The following is a 24,895-nucleotide window of genomic DNA, read 5'->3' on the forward strand; positions in this document are numbered from 1 at the left end:
GACAAGGGGCGGTAAGACAATTCCAGTGAATGTCTTACCGTGTGTTACAGGAGGTAAACCACTTCGGCAAGACAATCTCTGAGATTGTCTTACCGTGTGGTTACAGGAGGTAAATCACATTGGCAAGACAATCTCTGAGATTGTCTTACCGTGTGGTTTTCTTCAGACAATCTTATAGATTGTCTTGCCCCCTATTCTAGCAGCACACACACATGAATTTCCTTTTAATTTATTAACCAATTAATATTCACTTAATTATATTAAATGCATAAATTCATAAATTAAATTAATTCAAGATAGAATTAATTTAATTAATAAATTACACATTATATATAATTATTTTGAGAAGTGAATTAAATAATTAGATAATCAACAATCCCTTTTCTTCTTCCGCAGAGTCTTCAATCTTCTGTAAACAATTAAGATCTTTGACTTGAATGAACGACCACCTTCTTTTGACGTAAAATATTTAATCTGATAAGCTGATACACAAATGTACTGTCTGGTTCATCTGTAACTAGCTTGAATAAATATTCCTTGTCATTTAAACAATTAAGTTGTGGCTTGTTCGTCGATTCTTCGTCTTCTGAGTTCATCTTCATTTGTAGATGGAATCTTCTAAATAAATAAAGTATTTAAACTTTATACCTTCTGATCTTCTGGACGTGCTACAAAAGATTATTTGTACACTGAGGCTTGAACATATTAATGAACTTCTTCCAGTGGTTTGGAGCAGCATCCTGAAATTCTTCTGACATAAAATCTTCAATAAATCATTTGACGTTCTTCGTACAGATTCCGGTTAACAGTACTTGCTATTTACTTACATTCTTATCAGAGTTGAGTTGATACCTCTTAATTACAAATAGGATAAACATATGCCTTTCAGATTCCTCACGGCTGGTTTGGACCCCGTAAAAGGAAAGAAGCTCCGGTCCTCTTTGTACGATATACCCCCCAAGTCCTTGAATGATATATACTTGCGGGGAGAAAGCATCAGGAGGAAGATGGAGTCGATCGGAGGACATAGGAATGACAGGAAAGATGACCGATATGGTTCCCGATCGGACAACAAGAACAGAAGAAATGAAGGATATAGGGGACGAAGAGATGAGAGGGATGAAAAACCTGACAGGGGAGCCGAACGAAGGAGAGATAGAGACAATACCGTGTTCACCCCTCTGAACGCGTCTGTCTCCAAGATTCTCAACGAGATTAAGGGGAAACCCGGATTTGTTCGGCCGCCGCAGATGAAGATTCCTGACTACAAAAAGAATGCTGACAAGTACTGTGATTATCATCGGGACAACGGGAATAATACCGATGAGTGTTACCACTTGAAGAAGTTGATAGAGAAGATGGTTAAGGCTGGCGACCTTAACCAGTATGTTAAAGATTTGAGGGATCGGTTGGGTCCCAGAGAAGATAAGGGAAAGGCGCCCGAAGAAGGAGAAAGATACCGAGGGGAGGTCCAAACGATATTTGGAGGAACAGTTCTAGACCGAAGTAGCAAAACGGCGAAAAAGAAATACGCCCGGCAGATCTACAGTCTCTATCAGATTAACTCTGCCAGACAGCCTTTCCCCATAATGTTCACTGAGGAAGATTATGACGATGTCATCTGGCCACACGAGGATCCGTTGATCATCAATCCCGTGATCGGTCAGAACAAAGTCTGGAAGGTGTTGGTTGATGGAGGAAGTTCGATAAACGTCATGTACTATAACACCTATCTGAAGATGAATTTGGAAGGAAAGCAGATTGAGACTTGCCACGAGGCTCCCATTTATGGGTTCGACAATCAGCCCGTTCCGATTGAAGGTACAATTCACTTGTTTCTTTTACTTGGCAAATCCCCCTATACTGTGGAAAAGCAGGTCAAATTCTATGTGGTTCGGGTGGAAAGCCCGCACAATGCTATTCTTGGGAGACCAGTCCTTACTTCCTTTCAGGCGATTGCCTCCATCCCTCATCTCAAACTAAAGTTTCCGACTGAGAAGGGAGTGGGGGAGATGAGGGGCGATTAAAAAACCACCCGTATCATTATGTTGGAAGACGGCGCCGAAGGAAATAAAAGGCGCCGAACCGAAGACGATTCTGGAGGTAGTGGTCACACCGTGCATATTGAGTTGGAGAAATTTGGGGATGATCTCTCAAATCCGATCGCCGAACCAGAAACGGAGACCGAAGAGGTGGAATTATATGCAGGCTGTTCTGGAAAGATGGTTCGGATCGGGAAAGATATGGAGCCAGGGTTAAAGCAGAAAGTGATGGATGTGGTCCGTCAGTATCATGATGTTTTTCGCTTGGGGGCCCGAAGACATGCCAGGACTAGATGCATCGATCGCTCGGCACAGGTTGAATGTTGATCCACAGGCTGAGCCGGTCCAACACAAGAAAAGGAACTTTGCCATGGAAAGACAGAAGGTGATTGAAGCCGAAGTAGAAAAGTTACTAGAAGCCAAGTTCATTGAGGAGATCGAGTATCTCGAATGGCTGGCCAATGTGGTGGTGGTAAAGAAGTCAAACAACAAGTGGAGAATGTGTGTCGATTATACCGGCCTCAACAAAAGTTGCCCGAAGGACCACTACCCTCTGTCAAACATTGATCAGCTAATAGATGCCACCTCAGGTTATCAAATACTCAGCTTTTGGACGCCTTTTCGGGGTATCATCAAATCGCCATGAATGCCAAGGACATTCCCAAGACAGCATTCATCACCCCAAAGGATACCTATGCTTATATCAAGATGCCCTTCGGTCTGAAAAACGCGGGAGCCACTTTCCAGAGGATGGTGAACAAGGTCTTTGCCGAACAGATCGGTCGGAACATGGAGTGTTACATGGATGATATGATAGTAAAGTCCATGTTCCAAGATCACGCCGATGACCTCAAAGAATGCTTCGAAACCCTAAGAAGGAACAACATGAAGATCAACCCTGCTAAGTGCACCTTCGGGGTTTGTAGTGGCAAGTTCCTAGGGTACATGGTCAGTGCAAAGGGAATCGAGGCGAACCCAGAAAAGATAAAGGCAATGTTAGACATGGAAGCCCCGAAGACCATTCGAGAAATTCAAAAGCTGACTGGGAGACTGGCAGCCGAGCTGAAAAAGCGCTTCCTTTCTTTGAAGTGCTGAAGGGAGCGAAAAATTTTGAGTGGGGGCCGAGCTGCATGAAGGCCTTCGAGGAGATTAAGGAATACTTGATTAAAGCCCCCCTACTGATGAGACCTGATCCGAAGGAAACCCTCCAACTGTACCTAGCAGTGAGCGACCAAATCTTGGGGGCAGTCCTGGTCAAAGAACACGAGAAGAACCAACATTCGGTCTTCTACGTGTCTCATATGTTGAAGGATGCAGAAACTCTATACCCTAATGCGGAAAATTTCGTATATGGACTGGTTATGGCCTCCCGAAAATTGCGACAATACTTCTAGGGGCGAACGATACAGGTGGTTACTGACCAACCCCTGAAAAAGATTCTCAGCCGACCAGAGGCTTCGGGCCGAGTGGTTGCCTGGTCCATAGAGTTGAGGGAATATGACTTGGAATATATCCCCCGAACCGCCATCAAAGCCCAGGCCCTGGATGACTTCATGGTAGAATGCACTTTCTCTGGGCCGAAAGACCTAGAGCCGAAGGAACAGCTGATCAGGACTCTTGGAAAGTGGAAATTATTTGTGGATGGATCGGTAGCAGGGTCTAAGTGCGGGGCTGGTCTGATTCTTTCCAGTCCCGATGGGTTTGAAATTTGTCAAGCCATCCGATTCACTTTCCCGCTGACCAATAACGAGGCCGAGTACGAAGCCCTTCTAGCTAAGATGGGTCTGGCAAGAAATCTTGAAGTCAGACACTTGAGGGCTTTTAGTGACTCCATACTAGTGGTTAAGCACTTTTCAGGGGAATATGAGCAAAAGGAGCCCCGAACGAAAGCTTATGCCACCAAGGTACGGGAACAGTCTTTGTTGTTTGAATCATTTGAATTGAGTGTCATCGGTCGGGAGAACAACAGCCGAGCCGATGCTCTTTCTCGCCTGGCCTCAGCCGAGACCCAGAACTTGACAGGGTCGATCTACTTGTCTGAGGTAAAAACGCCTTCGATCGACAGAAAAGCTTGCCTAGAAATTCACCAAGGTATAAATTGGATGACTCCCACCAGAGCCTACTTGGAGAAAGGGTTCCTACCCTTGGAGAAAAAAGAAGCTCAGAAAGTGAAGTATCGAGCAGCTAGCTATGCACTGATCGGGGGCCGGCTCTTTAGAAGATCAGCTTCCTAGACACTGCTCCGATTTCTGGACCCCGAAGAACAGGTACTTGCCTTGGAAATAGTTCGTGTAGGAATTTGCGGAGAGCATCTGGCAGGTCGATTCCTGGCAATGAAAATACTCAGACAGGGCTTTTTCTGGCCGACCCTAAGGGAAGATGCTGCCAGCTACTCCAAAAAATGCCGACAATGCCAACTCCATAGCAACATCCCGAAGCAGCCACCAGAGGAAATAGCTTCGGTTCTCAGTCCGATACCCTTCTCTATGTGGGCCATCGACATAGTAGGGATCCTACCGACCAGTACTCGTCAGGCCAAGTACTACATTGTGGCCATTGACTACATGACAAAGTGGGTCGAGGCCCGACCACTTTCAGCTATAACCGAGCAGGCTGCCAAAAAGTTTTTCCTTGAGCAGATAATCCTACGGTTCGGAATACCGATGGTATGCGTGTCCGATAATGGAACCCAATTTGTTGAAAGCAAGTTTAAAGAGTTTTTGGCTAGCTTCGGTATTCAGCAGAGGTTCAGTTCAGGCGGTCACCCTCAGGGAAACGGGGCGATCGAAGCAGCCAATAAGATAATCTTTCAAGGCATCAAAAAGCGACTAAGAGAAGCCAAGGGGCTGTGGGCCGAAGAACTTCCCTGGGTCCTCTGGGCATACCGAACCACACCCCGGTCCTCCATGGGAGAAACGCCCTTTCGGTTGGCCTACGGGACCGACTCACTTGTCCCAGTTGAGATTGGTCTCGAGTCTTACCGAACACAGGTCTTCGACCCTATAACAAATGAATTCGGCTTAAGGGGCAACCTTGACCTCCTTGAAGAAGAGAGAGAAGCGGCCCATCAGAGGAATGTCCGATACCAGCAGCAAGCATCTCAGTATTATAATTCGGGCGTTCGGAAACGATCTTTTAAAGTTGGGGATATGGTTCTCCGGGACTTGGCAACTTCTATGCCAACAAAGCAGGGCAAGCTCATGCCAAATTGGGAAGGACCCTACACAGTTGTCGAGGTCGTTCGGCCGGGAACCTACAAATTAGCAGGACCGGATGGAAGCACCATTAAAAATACTTGGCACGCTTCCCATCTTCGGAAATACTATCTGTAAGGTCTCCCGCCCGAACACCCTCCTTTACTCTAGTCTATTATGCTCCATTTTCAGTTATGTACTTCTTTCATCATTAATAAAATGCTTGCCTTGACCTACAAATGGTTCTAATATTTACTTAGCTCCGACCGAACCCGTATCTGGGGGCAACCTGTTTAAGATACGGGTCCGAAGGAGATTCATGTCATTGACTTAAATATTTGCACGATTGCTTATATCTATAATGGGGGCGATCGAAGATCATAACTCTTAACTATTAAAGATAAAAACAATCCCCCAATATTGGGGGAATCGATGGCACTGTACCGAAGAAATTTTTTCACGCTAAAGACGTACAGTAATCAAACACAGGCAAAACTGTGCAGTTCTCAAAATATAACATGTATCGAGACCGATCGGTCTAAGACATACATAAAAGAATAAAACTTGTATCGAGACCGAAGATATCGAAACCGATTGATCGGCCTAAGACATACAATGAAATTTAAAACATGTATCGAGACAATCCAGTCGAAGACATACATCAGCATTATCCTTATTACTATCTTATCATGAAAGTTTATCAATATTTAACAAGCTGGTTTATTTTTTAAAAAATTAATGTGATTTTTTTTATTTAATAGTCATTTGTCTAAAACTCGACTGATTTGAGTTGTAATTCGGTTGAGTACCTGCACTCGAACTCTTTTTTAAGCTAATTTTATATTGTTTGTATGATAACTCAATTTTAAGTGTCACTCGAATAAAACTCGATACAAGCTTGGGCAAACTTGAATCGGACATTAAGAAATTTAATTAATGAAAAAAGTTTTAAAACTGAAAAGATTAAACATAATGACATAATTATCCAGGACTCGTAAATTGGATACAGTATTATACTCCCTCCGTCTCATTTTAGTTGTCACCTTTGGTATTGTGCCGGTCAAATTGACCTAAATTTGACAGAAATTTATGAATATTTTATTAATTGAAAAAATAAAAAAAAAATATGTCGCCAGAAGCAAATCTTAATCTACTTTAAGATGTGATTTTCAGTTTTTTAAAATAATTAAAAATTGACTTACAATCTTTGGTCAAAAATTAGTCAACTTGACCAACAAAAATAGAAATATGACAACTAAATGGGACGGAGGGAGTAATATAGTAATATAATTTAACGTATAATATACATATATTAATAATTTAATCTCCAAAATTAATTTATAAATACATCTAATTTTTTCCCGATACTCTTATATTTACTCGAGTACTCATTACTCGATATAATCACCGGGTCAAATCATAATTCGGTTTTAAAAACGGTTGTTACAGGATTTAATTAAGTTGTCACTTGAGTCCATTACATGTAAATAATTTTCACTTTTTAATAAATTTATGATCTTCATTTTAATTTACAAGATCTTAATTTAAATTTATGATTAAGATGATAGTTTGATTAAATGTTCCAAAATCAGTTCACATAAATATATTTTTTGTAAATTAACTAACTGATAGCATTTAATATTTTTTGTAAATATATTAGTTGTAAGTGAATTTTTTTTCCTAAATAAAAGTCCAAAAGTTAAATTTTTTAAAGAAGAAAATAAAAAGTTAACTTAATTTATGAAGTTATATTATATGAAAGTCTTAAAATGCGTGCCGAATTAAGGGAGTACCATCTAATCAAAACCACCCAACCAAAATAAACTATTCTCATTACCATCACAAAAAGTATAGCTAGCCTATATCCTTCAACGAATTACTTTGTCTATGGAATAATTTAAAACATATGTTGCAATAGTTACAGAAAATAATATGGATCTCAAGTGATTATGACATCAATTTAGGGGACAAATAATTACCTTCAAGAATCCCAACCCCGCCAAAATTAAAATTTCATAATTCCACAAATGTTTTTTTGCAGTTTTGGGTGGAAATGTTATTAGATGATGCACATTGACTCCTTTTGAAGTGAAGGATTTCAAAATGATTGAAATTAAAGTTAGTTAATCATTTTTTTTAGTTGTTTAGTGCACTGGATCAGATAAAAAGAGGTGACAATAATATGAAGGGAAAATAGATTTTTTTGCCACCCAACTTATTATTTATTTAGAAACATACCACTCAACTATAATTTTTTTCTTTTTTGCCACTAATGTTAGGTTCGGATTTTTTTTTAATCACTAACGTTAGGTTCGGATTTGATTATTAGCACTATGTTATTCTTTTTAGCATTATTAAAATATAGTGTTAGTCTGCAATATTATTGTGATCTGATATGTGTCTATATCTTTATATGTATTACTACATATGTGTCCTCGGTAGTTTACCTTGGAGGACGAGAGTTGAACACTCATTTTGAGACTCCTAAAAAATTTAGTTTTAAAAAATTATTTTATTTTATTTTTTCTGAATAAAATTGAACATTTTAATTTAATGTTGGTTTTTTTTCCTTCAAAAAAAAATGTTGGATTTTTTTGGTCACTAACATTATATTTTGATTTGACTCCACAAAAATATAGTATCACTTGACCCAATTTTACTTGAGAATTGATTGTAGATGATAATTTGTTTGAAGTTATTGATTTCATATTGATAATTTAATGAATTTTTAGAATTTTAATTATAATTCTTCCTGATTTTACCGTATTCGAATTCGGGGTTTGCAAATATGGATATGGATATAGGCGTATCCGTATCCGAAAATATACGTATCCGAAATTATTATATATATATATATAATATAATATAATAATACTTATATAGATTTATTATTTATTTATGTTTTTTATTTTATCATATAAATTTTGAAAAAGAATTAATATTTAAAATAAAAGTGAAACATTAAGTATCTTGCAAATGGAGAAAATTGAACTATCTTCATCAAATTTTTTTCTTTTTAAAATTGTTGTATATAGTGTTGTTTTTGTGATTTTAGGTTGTTAAAATTAATATTTTGTTCAAAATATTTGGCCTGAATGCCCAAACTTCTGTTAAAGTATGTTATTAATTTCTAACTGAGTATACATGTGTTGTTGAACAGTTCAAAATATATTTTTAATTAATCTCAGAATGTATATTTGATTTTTGGTGATGTTTGAAAAAGCGGATCCAGATATTATCCGCATCCGGATAACATCCGGCCGGATACGGATCTTTTTATTTTAAAATTTGTGTATCCGTATCCGGATCTGGATTCGGTTTTGAGTAGGCGGATACAGATACAGATATGGGAAAATCCGTATCCGTTTTATCTGTTTGACACACCTACATCTATTTATAGTTTTTACCACTACTTGGCACGTATTTTAAGGTTCCCACTTTTATAAATATAAATTAATAACTTGATTTTGAGATTTCCTTTTTAGTAAAAAAAAATTCATACTCTCGTCCTCCAAGATAAACTAGGAGACATATGGAGTACTACATATAATATAGACACATATGACATCACCGTTATATTGCAGATTATCACTATATTTTAATAATGCTAAAAAGAATAGCATAGTGTTAAAAAATAAATCCGAACCTAACGTTAGTGACAAAAAAATAAATCCGAACTTAACGTTAGTGATAAAAAAAATCCGAACCTAACATTAGTGACAAAAAAGGAAAAAATTATATTTCAGTGGTAGGTTTCTAAATAAATAATAAGTTGGGTGACAAAAAATCTATTTTCCCTAATATGAACGGATAGTAAACTGAAGTGCGCCTTCCATAATTTGGCAAAGTTTTCAAAACAGAGAATATTAGCACCTGTTAATCATCATTGCTTCCTAGATAATTTCGTTTGTCGTCTTGTGAATTCGAAAGACCAGTTCTTAGGTAGATATTAGGGGGATGCATGAAGCTAATTAAGCATGAATTAGGGGATGCGGAATGCACAACTACTTTGAACACATACAATTATAAAACTATTTATCAAAAAAAAAATTATACAAATACAATCTAATTAGCAAATAATTTAGAGAATAAAAGCCGATAGTTAGTCGCACCTGCCCTTCTTGGTACACTCAGGGTTACAGGAATCGGGAATCGGACCTAATCGATTGAGCTACTGATTCAGGGATTAATCGAAAATCGGGGATTAAACGAAAGGACTAATCGGTGTGAAAATCGGATTTATTTTAATATTAAAATATTATTTAATATTTAATTATTATTATATTAGTTATTTAGTAACTAATAAATTTACTATATTCATAAACTTTATAATTACTCATATTTAAAGTAATATAGTATTTTATTTCTAATAATTTATCATATATACTTCAATTAAGAAATATATATAAGGATTAATCGGATTTCAAAAATCGGATCGGTGGCCGATCTTACAGGAGATTAATCGGGGATTAATCGGTTAAATCGGGGATTTTTAGAACACTGGGTACACTAATATAAAACTAATTAGCAAAAAAATTAGAGAATAAAAGCCGTACAGTTGTTTATTCTTTCTTTTTTCACGATACTGCCGCTGTTGTTCTCTGTACAACTGATCATAGTGATGCCCTTCTTGGTTGAAGTCTTGGCCCTACATTGTATTGCTGTGTTTATCCTATCTATCTTTTCTTGTGTGAAATATCAACCTATACTTAAACCTGTTTGTAAGCTCACCAACAGCACAAGTGCTTTTTGCTACGCCTTTGTTGTTTTGTTGTGACCGATCGCTATTTCTATTGTCTCTCTTGTTAATCACTCTCTCTCTTCACTCCTGTACCAAACACTCTCCTTCACTTCTATAAGCTGGTGAAGAAGATGCAATATGCATTCATTTATATTTATGACTACGTACTATACTCTATTACACATGTTAGGGCGGTTATATAGTTCGTCATTTATTATTTATAATTTAAATTTCATATTATTTTATTAGTATTTTAATATTCATGAATTAAAGTTTAATTAAGGTTCTAAACACAAACGCACTACACTACATACTATCATCACAAACATTCCCGCCATCTATTCACAAATATGCAGCCCAAAGTCACGTTGTACATGCATCACCGGTGGAAGTTCGTGGAGCAGCGCGGAATCAAATTCTTTTTATCGTAGGTAAGGTCGAGAACGTTTTCAATCAAAAGTTAAATGTGTTATCTATTCCCATGCTTAGAAAATACGTTCGAAGTGATCTTGGTTACATAGGGTTTAAACTTTACTGGCACAAGAGTGGTTTTTTGTTTAACGATGTTAATTGTTAATTGCTCTGGGATGATAGTGGTATATAGGAGCTGAAAAAACTTGCGCTTGAGTCTGGTAGAATAGATGTGTATGTTGATCATGCCTCTGATGGTGATGAGTAGAGGAGAGTGCTGGAGAGAGTGAGAAAGATGATGGGAGGGAGGAGAGTGCTGGAGAGGGTGAAAAAAATGATGGAAGTGAAGATAGTGATGATGAAGAGAGTGAGAATGTTGATGGGAGTCAAGAGAGTGTAGAGGAAGACAGTGATGGGAGTGAAGATTATCATGTGTATGGCAGTGACTGTGATGATGAATGGGAAAAAGGGCAGACCATCAAAAGTAAAAAATGTGCAGGTAATGGAACCACCAGCAAAGGTACTACCAGTTAGTGTTGATGTGTACACAAGTACTAAAGATGGAAATACATACTTCTTAAGTGTTGGTGGGTCCACAGTTAAAATTTCAAGTTCAAAGCCACCACCACCCAAGCCACCAGTGTCAAGTTCGCAGCCAGTTCCAAGCCTGAAGATTTTTAATAGGAGGTCCAAAGATAAGCAAAGTTCCCGTCCTCCATAAAACTTAAGCTCTAGATTGTTTTGATATCTGTACTTGCTTTTGAACTATTTTGAATCAAATTTTTTGCAATCTGAGTAATGAAACAAGCCTTTAGACTGTTTTGATTTCTGGACAACAGTGCAAGTATTTATGTTCATTACCATAACATTTTCTGTTTTAAGTAAGAATGAACTTGAGTTGTTGTGCTTTACTAATAATGCAAATATTTTTTTGTAACGCAAGAAATGGAACTTAATCATAAAATCTTGTCATCATCATAAATTTAAAATACAAATACAAGTACAATTTTTTTGTTTTAATATCTGTAAGAATCAGCAGGTGAATTTCGCCATGTCAGCATGATTCAGCCGGTGATGTGTCGCCACTTCAGCAAGATTCTAACTCTGTTAGTATCTACTTAACGGAAGGACTAGATTCAAGCGTTTGGAAAAGTTAAATGATCCGGTTTGAGGAATCTTTTGTTTAGGAACCTGTCGAATAAAAGTGGATTAGTTTAGGGACGTATTAATATATTATCCCTAATCTTATTTTATGAAATATTATATGATAATATATTATCATAAGTGTTTTTAGTATATAAAACTATTTAACAATGTAAGAGTAATAGAGCTCCACATGTTGTAGATTTATAGTTGCGGAGGAACTGTACCAAACCAAAAATTATTATTAAAAATCTTGGACTACAAATTATACACATGTTCGCTTATTATAGTATAGATAGATAGATCGATAGTATAGATTGTTTTTTCGGGCTTTGATTGTCATAGCGTTGTATATTCAACAATTGCAAATACCTTAATCAATGATATTTAAATATGTTGAATATAATAAATGAACCATAGTAGTATTTTTGTAATTATAGATTAAACAGAGGTATAATGGACATTTCACGCCTAATTCTTTTTCCCTTCCATCGAGTTGAACTGTGTATTGATTTGGGCGAGCACCAGACCAAATTAACGGACCATCGGAGATCGTAAGAGCATCGAAACGATACAAGTAAAAGGAAAGTAGAGTATTGTGTTGGAAAAGCAGAGAAGCAGACAATGGATTCGGTCCCAGAAGAAGTTAGTAACAGCAGCTCAGGAGGAGGAGAAGGAGGAGCTGAAAACACAAACACACACGAGAACCGTTCTCAGCAACGTCAATTACCAATCCGCCCTCCTATTCAGTACTCTCTCTCTCTCTCTCTCTCTCTCTCTCTCTCTCTCTCTCTGTGTGTGTGTGTGTGTCTTCTTCCCCCCTCAATTCATACATACCTGGATACAGAAGGCCTCTCTCTCTCTCTCTCTCTCTCTCTCTCTCTCTCTCTCTCTCTCAATTAAGCATATTCAGACCGAATGATCGCCTGCAAAGTAAAAGCCTACAATTCGTAATTACAAATACTTTCTGTATATTTTTGTTTTTTATATGTAACTTGTCTGCGGAACTTCATTCTATCAAACTCTTCCACCTTAGTATGTGGCGAGTGTCAAAAATTATGAAAACCTTGAGTATATCGCTGAGTATGTCTACTCGATTTACTTCAAGTGACAATGTCAATGAGATTCGCATTATGATATCAACCTAAAAATGTTCGTTATTATCACCCAGGTATAAGTCGGTAATTTATACATGAATGCCAGTGATATGTATAGGATTAGATGTTCTTAGAGTTTGTAGGCTAAGATTATTGATATATCACAAAAGTTGGATGAAGTTCCGAATTCTGAAGTTGGATGTGTGCGTGGATTTCATGAAATATAAATAACAAGTGGTGGGGAGTGGTTAGTGGAGATGAAGTTATAGGGCACCCAAGCCATAAAGTGTTTTCTTATTACTAAATGATCACGTGGTGCTGTTCGCATGGATTGCTAATTTCATATTTTGTAATTTCCAAGTCGTTTCCTTTGTATGAGTATTTTTTGGATTTGAGATGATTTTTAATCTCAGAGTTGTTTTTTTCAGGCCGGCATCAGAGAAGTACTCTCCCTTAAATTGGTCTGCCTATTTTGACCAAGAGGATGATGTTTCTATCCCTGAATCAGATGATGTAATACAATATGTTTTTACAGTTTCTTACTTTGGATGTTATTAAACGTGTCTTCAAACAACTGAAAATTAAATGCATTACCATCCACTAATATGCCTCATCATGCAGATCTTCCATGTATATACGGCAGGAAAGGAAGGACCAGTTGTCTTTTGTCTGCATGGAGGCGGGTATTCTGGGTAATGATCGGAATACAAGATGTTTAATATTTACACAGCATATTTTGTTGTTAAGCTATAGTGACTGAAGTATAATCACTTGATGAGATGAATGCAAAACGTTGCAAAGTAGTAGTGTATGTAGCTCAATAATTTTATCAAATTCTGTAGCAAGAACCGCGGATACAGACCTAATACAGAAAGGCCTCAATTCCTGCAAATCTCTAATATGGAATGCACCATGTTAGTGTATATGTAGATCTACTAAACCAGAGCATGCTTTTATGTGAATGAAAACCTGAAGTCATAAATCATGATAACAATTTAATGGCATGACATTCTTATGAAAAATGTATTTTGTATGAGAATTTCCCTAGATTGCTTTGTCTATGCTATTTGTGCTTATCCATTCTAGATTGATAAATGGCTTGTGTCTTTCTTAACTCTGGACCTGGGTGTCAAAATGATTTCCAATATGCAAGTTATTAATAAGTTTAGGCTGATCTAAAGCGTAGTTAAAACTTAGTTTTACACCACTTTTTGTGTATTATATTTTGGTTGGCTGCTGCTTGTCATTATGGTTGCAAATTTGTTCACATTAGGTCTGTCTTTTATAAAATTATTATTTAGATGGAAAGAAGCTTAATACTTATTCCTTAAAAAGAGCTTGTTGCTGCTCGGTGATAAGATTAAATTTGGAAGTGGTCCATTATTAGCAAAATTTCTACTCTTGTGTTCAACGATTATCAGTTGGAGAGCCCAAATATCATTAGTCAAATCGGGCACATAAGAGAAATACAAGTTCTGAGATTTTCTTTTCTGGCAATAAATTGTCTTTGATTTTGTGGTCCTATCCTCTGTCAGATATACCTTGTTTACTCTATTAAATTCATTAAGAGAAAGGATAGAAACTCTGGTATTGGAACCTAAAAGGTATTTTGTTGAGCACCTCACTGTGGTTCTATGTAAGATAGAACTAACTGGTTGTTGTTATTTTGTTATATAATTGGGGCAGAATAGGTATTAAAATTTAAGGATCTGGAATTTTCAAAGTGTTTTGATATTGTAATATGTAGTCTATTTTTATCAGGTTCTCCCATTTTTATATAAAATTTCTGCCATTTTTGTTTATTATGTTTGACATGTTTCTGCTGTTTTTAGTATGCTTCGTAAAAGCCTGAATAATGATTTGCACTTCACTATTTGCCGTACTTCCTAGTTGCTTTTTTGAAGATTGACTGCAATTGCTTCTCTCTCTTATCCTTACTTGTTTATGACCTTCCATTGGTCTATCTGCCTTGTGTACAAAACAAATATCTTTAATGTGTATAGTAGTCATGATATTGTCACTATCATTTGGTTAAGAATGTCGGTAGACTCAAAGGGATTTTAGATTATGTTTTTTACCTGTATTTATTAGTGCTCTTATGTGAACATAGATATATACTCGTCATTTATGTAATTGATCTCCTCTATTCGTCAAGGCTGTCATTTGCATTAGCAGCGAAAACAATTAAGCAGGAAGCCAGGATAGTAGCTATGGATCTGAGAGGACATGGAAAGTCATCTACTGAGAATGAGTTAGACTTGTCAATTGAGGTATCTATTCTATTAAATTCTCATATCCGATTTTTCTTAATAAATAAAATTGCAACTCCCTTTTTAGAACAAACTTAAGAACTATGTAATAAATGCTTCTCTCACAGGTGAAAGGAACCATCTTTTACCATTTGTTTTTCATTTTGTGTCGGATAAACATTAAGGACTCACATGAAAAGACTCCTACACATCCTTTTGAAGACGATTGTTTTATAGAACACATTATTTCTTAAGCAATTCTTGGTATGAAGATAAGTGTATTTCTTTCTCAAGTTAAAGTGGGAGACAATTTATATTTTTCACATGTATGCAGACTTTATGTGGTGATGTCCTTGCTGTTTTAAAGACAATGTATGGAAATTCTCCTCCTGCAATAGTGCTCGTTGGTCATAGGTTGGTGCCTAATTCAAGTACCTAATACTATGCAAGTTGGTTTTCTAGCTAATACAATGCACCATGATGAAGTCGTAGGGTGTGTTAGGTTTCCCGTATATTAGATCTACCTCCAACTTCCATATTATTATTGGTCAAGTAAATCATACTCATATAAAGCTCTTCTATTGAGATTGTAGAGTTCTATTAATGATTTGTGCACACTCCTAGTCACATTGAAATGGAATTTATGTGATGGCATGTGCAGCATGGGAGGTTCAGTTGCAGTCCACGTTGCTGCTAAGAAAGTATTACCTAGTTTGGCTGGGTTGATTGTCGTGGATGTCGTAGAGGTTTCTTTCTATTGAGTAGCTTCAAGGGTCCTATTTCGTGACTATTCTGTATGTTACTCATTACTGACAGATGACAACAAACTGCAATTTCAGGGAACTGCCATGGCTTCCTTGATGCATATGCAGAAAATTCTGTCAAACAGAATGCAATACTTTCCTACCATTGAGAAAGCGGTAATTGTGGATTATGATTTAAACTGATCTCTAATACAGTTTACTTACCAAAAATTTCTGAATCAAATGCTGTTATATCCCCGAGGGTTTGTTAATTTTCTTATAGGCTTTCCTGTTTCACTTTCTACAACATGTATAAGTTAATCACCAGTCATATTCAATAATCATGTTGAAAGTTGGAGCCCTTTTAGTCGACATATAAGAGAGATATTGGTCAAGGGTTGGTTTGTAATTAAAGTTTTTCATTTAGTAGGTTTCGGTCATAGCGCTGTGGATGAATAAATATTCTTTATGCACAGAAGTGGTGTGTTGATCATTTTGGCTCTGCTCCTTTGGTGTTATTTGTGTCTGATAATCTTTTACTTCATCTACAACAGGCTATTAATCTATACGGAGATTAAGCTGTAAAACTGTCACATCAATTAGCATGATTTATAAAACAGGTTAAGTCAGGATGTTGATTCCTAATGTGAAGTTGAAATATATTGGAAGTTATATTTCTTGTTAATTATAAAAAGGAGCTAGATTGGGATGACCAAGACAAAGTGAAGGAACTGCCGAAAGGACAAGGGGGGGGGGGGGATTTTTCTCAGAACTATAATTTATTTACCTACATATGAAGATACAGAATTCTGCAGTATGTGTGTCCGGTGACATTAATATGAGCAAGAAAGTATTTGACTATTAGAAATGTTTCTGATGTAGATTGAAATACCTGTTGTTTTGATCTTCAGTGAGTTGTGTTTAATAAAGTGATAGGTGTTCCAGATTCTTGTTATTTCCTAAAGGGCTCATGGACTGTCTCACCCTAAGTATGGCATGTTTGTTTCTGCCTTTTGAAATCAAAACAAGTTATTTTTTTTCTTTCACAGTATTATTTGTTTCTTCAACTCTGTGTGTTTGTCATATGTTCTTTATTTTCACCGTTTTCCATTGTATGTTAGTTTTATAAACTCCTAATATCATTCTATAACTCGACCACTCTTATGTTATTTTTAAATCTAGGCTTAGCTTCGTTGTAATTTTTAGCTTAATTTTAATTATAAATTTTTGAACAGATTGAATGGAGTGTAAAAGGAGGAACTTTAAGAAATGTAGAGTCTGCACGTATATCCATTCCCAGTACAGTGAAGTATGATGATTCCAAAAAGTGGTAAGTATTACTTGAAACTTTCTATTGCTACTTAAATTTTCTTCTCTGGGCATGCTTTTAAGTGGGATTCTCCATTTTTTCTTTTCCATGCCCAACTGCGACGTTTCCACAACTTCTTAAATAAACTAAAAATAAACCGTGATATGAAACTATAAATGATGTCCATTTATAATCATTACAGAAGTTCCATTTATCATTTGCATTTAACTTCAAAAAATATACCATTCCTAATTTGAATTTGCAGTTACGTTCACAGAGCAAATCTGATGGAAACGGAACAATACTGGAGAGGCTGGTATGGTTTTGATCTCCAATTTTCTATGTTATTGGCACACTTTTACTTGATAAATTTTAGGCGATAGATAATTGTGTAAAGGCCATATTTCTGGGGAAAGCTAATTATATCTATTGTTATTTTGTCTCCAAATTTTGCTAATACTCATCTCAGTTTTGTCTGTTCTGGCAATAGCGGTTTTAATCTGAACTAAATTGATTGTTAGTGGATGTAATAGAACTCCAAAAGTATGTAGTTACTGACCATTAGTAAAATCCATAACCTGAGTACCGGACTCCTGCTGAGGTAAATGACTTCTAGATTATGCAAATATCAGTTTTAATTTTATTATATGTCTGTCAAAGCCGGGCATCTTTCCGAAAACAACCTCTTTACTCCTGGAAGAAGAGGCAGAGGTAAGGTCTGCTTACAATCTTAGTTCGTAACCTCCTAGACCCTGCTCTACATATCTAGGGAATGTTTGGTTTGGATTATCATTTTATAGAACTATTAGAATTTAGATATTTACACCCACTGCATAATTGTTTAGAGCCAATATTTACTCTGCAGTATATATTAATTTTTTCATATGGTCTCTACTATCTTAGTATCTATTTTCTGGCAAAAGTAATGCAGTAGAAGTTTCATACTTGAAATATAGGTATGAAGGCCTATCAGAAAAGTTTTTGTCGTCACCTGTTCCGAAGATATTGCTGCTAGCTGGAACAGATAGACTGGACAGGTTTCAACATCTACTATCTTAAGAAAGTTGATGTTATTGCTCATGATTTATTCATTATTAGAGAGATTTTAATGGAAATAATGAGACGAGTGTTTAACTTCAGTATACATGTATTTGTTAATTAATAAGTTCATTAGTAGATAGTTTATCTGTGTCGTCTTCCTGTCTCTGCAACATAAACTTTATGGTTCTTTGATAGAACTCTATCAGAGCATATGATATGTTTTTGAGAATCACTGCACATGATTCTACATATGTTACTACTGTTTCTATGGTCATCTTGTCCCAAACTGTTTAGAAGAATGGTGTCAAAATCAGCAACTCCATTAGAGGCTTCATATGCTTGTCATTCTTTTGTCACCAGCAATATTAAATTGATTGCCAGCATGGGGCATCTTGTGTGCTCTATAAATTATTCAAGTAAAGAAATTTTTTAGAACATTATTTATTCAAAAATATATACATTTTGTTGTATACATTTTTGTCCTGAAAGCTGGTACACTTTTATATTTATTAAAAAATATATACATTTTTGGTGATATATGTTCAAATTTACACTTTTAAACTGTGTATAGAATCAAGTGAGCCATATACAAGCATCTGGGTCTGTTAATAATCAAAATTTTGCAACATATATCACCTCTGTGGACATACATAAGCTCTAGGTCCTTGAGTCTTCTTCTCTCTCAGTTGCAGGTAGTCTGCCTTCTAGTTAAATGATATATTTCGATTATTACTTCAACTGAAGGTTGATTTGCACTTGCATTAAACTTTTACCAAAATGTCTTACCGTTTTGTTTAATAAATATCTTTTGAATGTTCTATATATTGTTTGGAAAACATTTAATGTTGTAAAGGATCCACCCTACAACATTTCTATACAGCTTTGGCATTGCTTATCTTTTATTATATCACAGGGCACTTACTATTGGTCAAATGCAAGGAAAGTTCCAGATGGTACTAGTTAGACATACTGGCCATGCTATACAGGTCCTTTCCATTTTATTCGTGAACTTAAAAATATTGTAATATATTGCTATACATTGCTATTCATATGTATCCATGAAAGTTTCTTCTCTTTTTTTTTTTCCTAAATCAATATCTTATGCATTGATGTCAATATGTCACAGGAAGATGTACCTGATGAATTTGCCACCATTGTTCTTAATTTTATCTCACGTAACAGGATAGGACCAAATGGAGTTGAGGTTGGTCATTATTTCACCTTACTGTGAAACTTTAAGCAATTTTTCTTTTCGATATCCCGGCAGGTCTTTGTGGTCAAATGTATAAGCTACTTATCGAGTATGCTTCTTAGATAACTTGTTTAAATATTAATTGGTGAATATAAAATGTGAAAACACTGCTATGTGAATATTAATTTGTGAATATAAAATGTGAAAATGAATAAGGATATCAAGTACTTTCTATATGCAGCATTGCAGATTTACCAATATGAGAAAATAAACAACAATTTAGCACTTTCCTCCACTGTAGTGTTGATCCTTGGAGAGATCCGCTAGGAGCTTATTGTTTAATGAAACATGATGCAGTAGACTTGTTCTCCTTGGTTGGGGTACTGAGGTGATGTGGCACTATGGGTTGCATATTAGCAGGCATTTATCTTTTTAAATTGCCCCCCTGACGGGCAGTAGGGAGCAGTCAGGTACCACCCTCCCACCAAGGCATTGATCCTTGCAGGGAGCAGTCAGGTACCATGTTACAACTATGAAATTTTCCTTCTTTTCCTCCTATTAGAGCAGATCCTAATAGAGATTAGGGACAATGTGTGTAATTTGCTGTATAGGCACGCTCCTCAGAGTAGATTACTCTTTTGGGGCGTCTGAGCCGCAACTTGTGTGGGTAACATACACACATGTGGGACAATTTTATGATAGGTATGTTTTTGTTAGGAGCTACTTCCCTAGGGCTGGTGCATTATGCACTACTTTTTGAAGTTGAAATAGTATCATTCGTAGTTTATATTACCTAGATTGTTCATCTTTTTATATTTTATCTTCAGTGTGAAATAGCTATTATTGTATATTCAAGTCCCTACAAACTGTTTTCCTTGTACAAGAAACTACATATAAATCAGGTACCGCCCTCCCACCAAGGCATTGATTACAACTATAAAATTATCGTTCTTTGCCTCCTATTAGAGCACATCTGAATAAAGACTAGGGACAATGTGTGAAATTTGCTGTATACTCGTGCTCCTCAGAGTAGATTACTCTTTTGGGGCGTCTGAGCTGCAACTTGTGGGGGCATACGCACATGTGGGACAATTTTGGCAAGAGTTACTTCCCTAGGGCTGGTGCATTATGCACTACTTTTTGAAGTAGAAATAATATCACTCCTAGTTTATATTACCTATATTGTTCATTTTTTACACAAGTTCATACAAACTGTTAGTGTTTTCCTTGTACAAGAAACTACATGTAAATCATTTTAACACAGAATTTATGTTGACATGTTGCAGATACCAGGACTGCGTCGACCAATGAAGTCACAGCAGTAAACAGATGTGAAAGAACTTAAAGCTGACTTGTAATGATGCGAGATTGGTTAATATATGTGTTTAGATGCCGGATAATCAAGGGGATGCAAGACATATTTACTCAGAGTGATTGTTTATCTTCCGGTGCAGTTAAAATGCTCAAGAGTCATTTAGCGCAAAAAGAAAAAAGAAACTTAAGAGTCGGTTTTACACAAAAAAATTCTAAGGAGCCGGTCAATTTTATTATTCAAGTGCCATGACATTAACTGGCGTTGGTTTTATATTAGCATGTCTAGACTTCAGCTACTATATGTATCTATGGACCAGGTTTTGTTATGTGAACTTTTACCTATGTGAAAATTTACAAATATGAGTCAAATATTAGATATACAATATTACAATGTGTGCTCAGGGGAAGCTTTGCTTTCTGTAGAACTGAGGAGATATGTGTGCCTGTTACTTTTAGAGTTTTCTTTTGTCGCCCAAGTCAGTTTTAGCCCTTTTAAAAGCAATGGCGGCATACCTCCACTTGTACTTGTTTTGCCTGCTTTATTTTCAATATAAAGCACTTATTTTTTTTTAAAATGTTAATAAAATATACACTTATGGAAATAAAGATTATGTTTGCAGAATAATGCTAAATACATAGACATATTTTTTTAAATAAGTATATAAATGTTTTTTTATTAAAAGTAAGTATATAATAATATTACATATTTAGCCCATATTAATGTATATAAATAAATACACATATTTTATTAAATAAGTATATAAATGTGCTTTTTTATTAAAGTAAGTATATAATAGTATTACAGATAAATTATTCTTATATATTTTCCATTTCTTTCATTTAAGAAAATCCACTATCTCTAATTATAAACAATGTAAATATGTCTCCGAACTTTTGAATAATTAATGTATGTATACCCAATAATACATACCTTGCAAATACCCTTAAACAAGGAAATATGTCAAAAAGCATGAGTAGCAGCATACAAATAAAATTTTAATATTTAATTTTTATTATGCATTTTCAGATGATTTTTTGTTGTACATCATCGCATTATTTAAATTATTTGTAGAGGGTATAACCACGTCTACTATATATATACATTTGAATAAAATTATACCTTCTCAGTTCCGGCAGGGCTTCGTGCTGATAACGTGTTGTAATATACTAACTACAATGATATTAAAGAACTACATGAATTACGACATACATTTCTACATGTCATCACTTACACGTGTCATGACAGATTGCATTGACTACGTGTCACATATTACAATTGCAGGTGACATGTACATTTACAAACAACATATCATGATATGATGACGAGTTACACATTATGTCTATAAGTTACATATGACGGACGAAGACATGTTACAAAATACTTTACGTGTTGGTGCTCCTATTTATTACGTCACAATAACTCCAAATTAAGGGGTCACATGAAACAATTTCAACCCATGGACACATAGGAATATGCAGCCGACAATGACAAGATTGCAACACCTTGCATATGTCGGAACACGTCTACAAGGGGCTTTACGAATACAATGCGAATCAACGTCACAACTTGAAATGTTAATACTTCGGGGCTGATTGTAATTGTGTCCAAGCCTACAGGTTACTACGATATAGCGAATACAAAGCGTTCTCATCTTAGAACGTGAAACTGACGACAACAAAGCAGCTACTCGTCGATGTTTTCATCATTTAGACAACGATGACAACTCGAGATAACATTATAACGACAAAACGAGATAGAGACTCGATACAAGACAATAGCGAACAAGACAAATCGACATGACATGATCACATGTTGCAATCGTTAAGTATTTTAACATAGCATCGGTGTTCCTATTTGCCATGGTTTGAGGAAAACGGAGTGTACAAGAAGTAATTTCATTGGATGCATGTCTCCACCCAATAAAATTAGGGGCTATTGTTTGTACCCAGATTTTACAGGCGTCAGGACGTGACGGGAAGTATGCTGACACGACATGAAGTACTGACGACAAGACATGTGCAGATGAGGCAAGAGACCAAGTCTCAACTATCCACCTTTTTAGGAGGAGCATTCAAATATGAGTTGGAGAAGTGCCATCAGTTTAGGAGGAAGTTACATGCACGTGGTGGAGAAGTGGAGTAAAACAAGGAGTTAGAGGAAGGGTAGGACTCTTACTTGTAGATATAAATACAATCACATAGATGAAGATAACTACATTACATATACTACACTTATCTCCTACACACTAAAAGATTACAACATACGTACCAGAGCTACCTTCTCCAATCTGAACAAGAACACAACTCCATTATATGGGTGAGATTTATCTTTTATATACAAACCTCTATCAACACACTTTTACACCCACACAACTTCATCTCTTATCCCTGATCACTCATTCTCACACGCATAAACCTAAAACCAAGTCCCGGGATAAACAAACCTATACACATACATACACATACATTAAAATACAATAACCTTTGTCTCTTCATCTTTTATCACCTGAGCTCTACATCTTCATCTCCCTCAAATCATTCTGCCGACGGGTACATAGAGATGTCGACGCGTGCACAGTGCTGTTGGACGGGTAGACATTGCTCCCGACGGGAACATCTTCTGGAGCTGACGACTGCATTTTCTTTTACTTGTATCTCGTATATTTCATGATTGTAAGCTCATACTTCATCATTATAGTGGAAACTTTGGCTGGGACATTCCCACCCGCGGTTTTTAACCTTTTACAAGGGGTTTTCCGCGTCACCAAAATTGATTGTGTTCTTGTCTTTTATTTTCTTTTCGATATTCATCCATTCGATCTTTTAATTATTCATACATAAAAACACATACTCCATTGTTATAGAAATTAAATAGGCTTGGCTTTTAACCCCGCAAATTTTGGTTAAAACAATTGGCGCCGTCTGTGGGAAACTAGCGAAGCACTTACATGATTTCTATGACAATGGAGCTCACGTCGACAAGTTGGCTAAATTGAAGAACATGTCACTCAACACACACAATGGAAGTTTACGACGCTGATCTTTAATGCATTACGAAGACCATTCATGAGTAAACATCTCGAAATTACACCGACACGTCCAACATTATCATGGTTCAGGGGACTGTCCGACGAGTTCATCAACTCGTCCATCGATGTAGCCGACGCCTTCAACCTATAACACGTGATAGTTTGAGAAGACGACGACATACATGTGTCACATCATTCAGTGGAAAACAAAAACTCTAAGAAGGTACTTGTCAAGGCGGACGTGACCACAGACGACCATGACATGTACGACAAGAACAGGTTACACTCATCCACTCACGTTTGACGGGTACTAGTAAACAATACATAACGCGACACGAACAACAAGACATGGATGACATCTACGCAATGATAAACAACACCACAATGAGGAAATTCATGTCATCAGCCTTGAGAATTCTAAGTTACAAAAAATGTGAATACATTAAGAGAACGACGACAATGAACGACATGCGAAGCAAAGACATGATTCGAGGAAGACGGACATGAAGATTCTGAAAATTACTACCATTCTGGCAGGAAGTTGACGATACACAAGAGAAACACATCAATTATACACAATGACATACACATTTCAACGTCATGTCTGCATGATGACATCTAAAGACGCTCTCCAACCGCATCATCTTATTGACAGATTTATATATTGACATGAAAATAAAACGACGTCTGAGATAAGTTGGTGACAATTCTAGAAGTATCCAACAACTCCAACCTGAGTTGACAACAACCTCCTAGTAGGAAGAAACCAACAACATGACGACAAAATTGCACCCGAGCAATACTACTTCTGCTCTTCTTTCTTCTCTCTGTCTCTGTTAAAATAGCAGTTCTCTAATATCATTGTAGCTAGTATATTACAACATAGAGAACCTTTAATTTAGTCATTTTCCGAAAAGTTGGACACTACTTTCATTCTTAGACAGTGAATAATCATTTCTCATCTTATTTTCAAGAATAAAATTAGTAATTTTCATTTTTTGTTCTACTCACACTACTACTTTGTAACAGATTATGATTCTAATATTATATTGTAATATCCTACTTATTTTGTCATTTTAGTCAAAATTTTATCAAATTGTTACAATAATTTTTGTTTGTGATTTTTTGCTTACAGAAGATTACCAGAAAGCAAATTAGATCAAGTAAAAAAATTTATAACAGAGGGGGTAATGATCACGTATTAGATGTAAGAAAAGACCATGTAACTGGTCGATAAGGAAAAGACGCAATTATCTTTAAAAAAAAATAACGGAGTTAACTTTTTCGACGGAATGGCACTTTTATGATAGTTTCATTTTTAAATTTTAGATATTTCACTTGCATGTTTTTAACCTTTAATAATTCATGTGGTGCCACGCCGACGCCCATT

General features: G+C 36.0%; 2 protein-coding genes across 4 annotated transcripts; both read left to right on the top strand.

Moving 5' to 3' along the window:
* Positions 1 to 878: 878 nt before the first annotated feature.
* On the top strand, positions 879 to 2,027 carry LOC108221406 (uncharacterized). The gene has a single exon (XM_017395287.1). It carries the CDS (start codon positions 879 to 881, stop codon positions 2,025 to 2,027), a length of 1,149 nt encoding a protein of 382 aa, XP_017250776.1.
* Positions 2,028 to 11,998: 9,971 nt separating this feature from the next.
* On the top strand, positions 11,999 to 20,867 carry LOC108223539 (uncharacterized). 3 transcript variants are annotated; one of them, XR_010292187.1, is made up of 14 exons: positions 12,008 to 12,280; positions 13,057 to 13,141; positions 13,250 to 13,320; positions 14,784 to 14,898; positions 15,212 to 15,291; positions 15,539 to 15,623; positions 15,717 to 15,797; positions 16,856 to 16,950; positions 17,195 to 17,245; positions 17,886 to 17,966; positions 18,884 to 18,956; positions 19,097 to 19,174; positions 19,404 to 19,678; positions 20,449 to 20,867. XR_010292187.1 is itself a non-coding variant. In XM_017397858.2 (13 exons), exons 1-13 carry the CDS (start codon positions 12,156 to 12,158, stop codon positions 20,485 to 20,487), a joined length of 1,059 nt encoding a protein of 352 aa, XP_017253347.1. In that variant the 5' UTR covers positions 11,999 to 12,155; the 3' UTR covers positions 20,488 to 20,867. The 3 variants fall into 3 exon arrangements, 1 of the variants encoding a protein (XP_017253347.1); XR_010292188.1 differs by having other exon boundaries at positions 19,520 to 19,678; XM_017397858.2 differs by lacking the exon at positions 19,404 to 19,678 and having other exon boundaries at positions 11,999 to 12,280.
* Positions 20,868 to 24,895: the final 4,028 nt, after the last annotated feature.

The sequence above is a fragment of the Daucus carota genome, chromosome 5, assembly GCF_001625215.2.
Source record: "Daucus carota subsp. sativus chromosome 5, DH1 v3.0, whole genome shotgun sequence".
Classification (NCBI taxonomy): Eukaryota; Viridiplantae; Streptophyta; class Magnoliopsida; order Apiales; family Apiaceae; genus Daucus; species Daucus carota.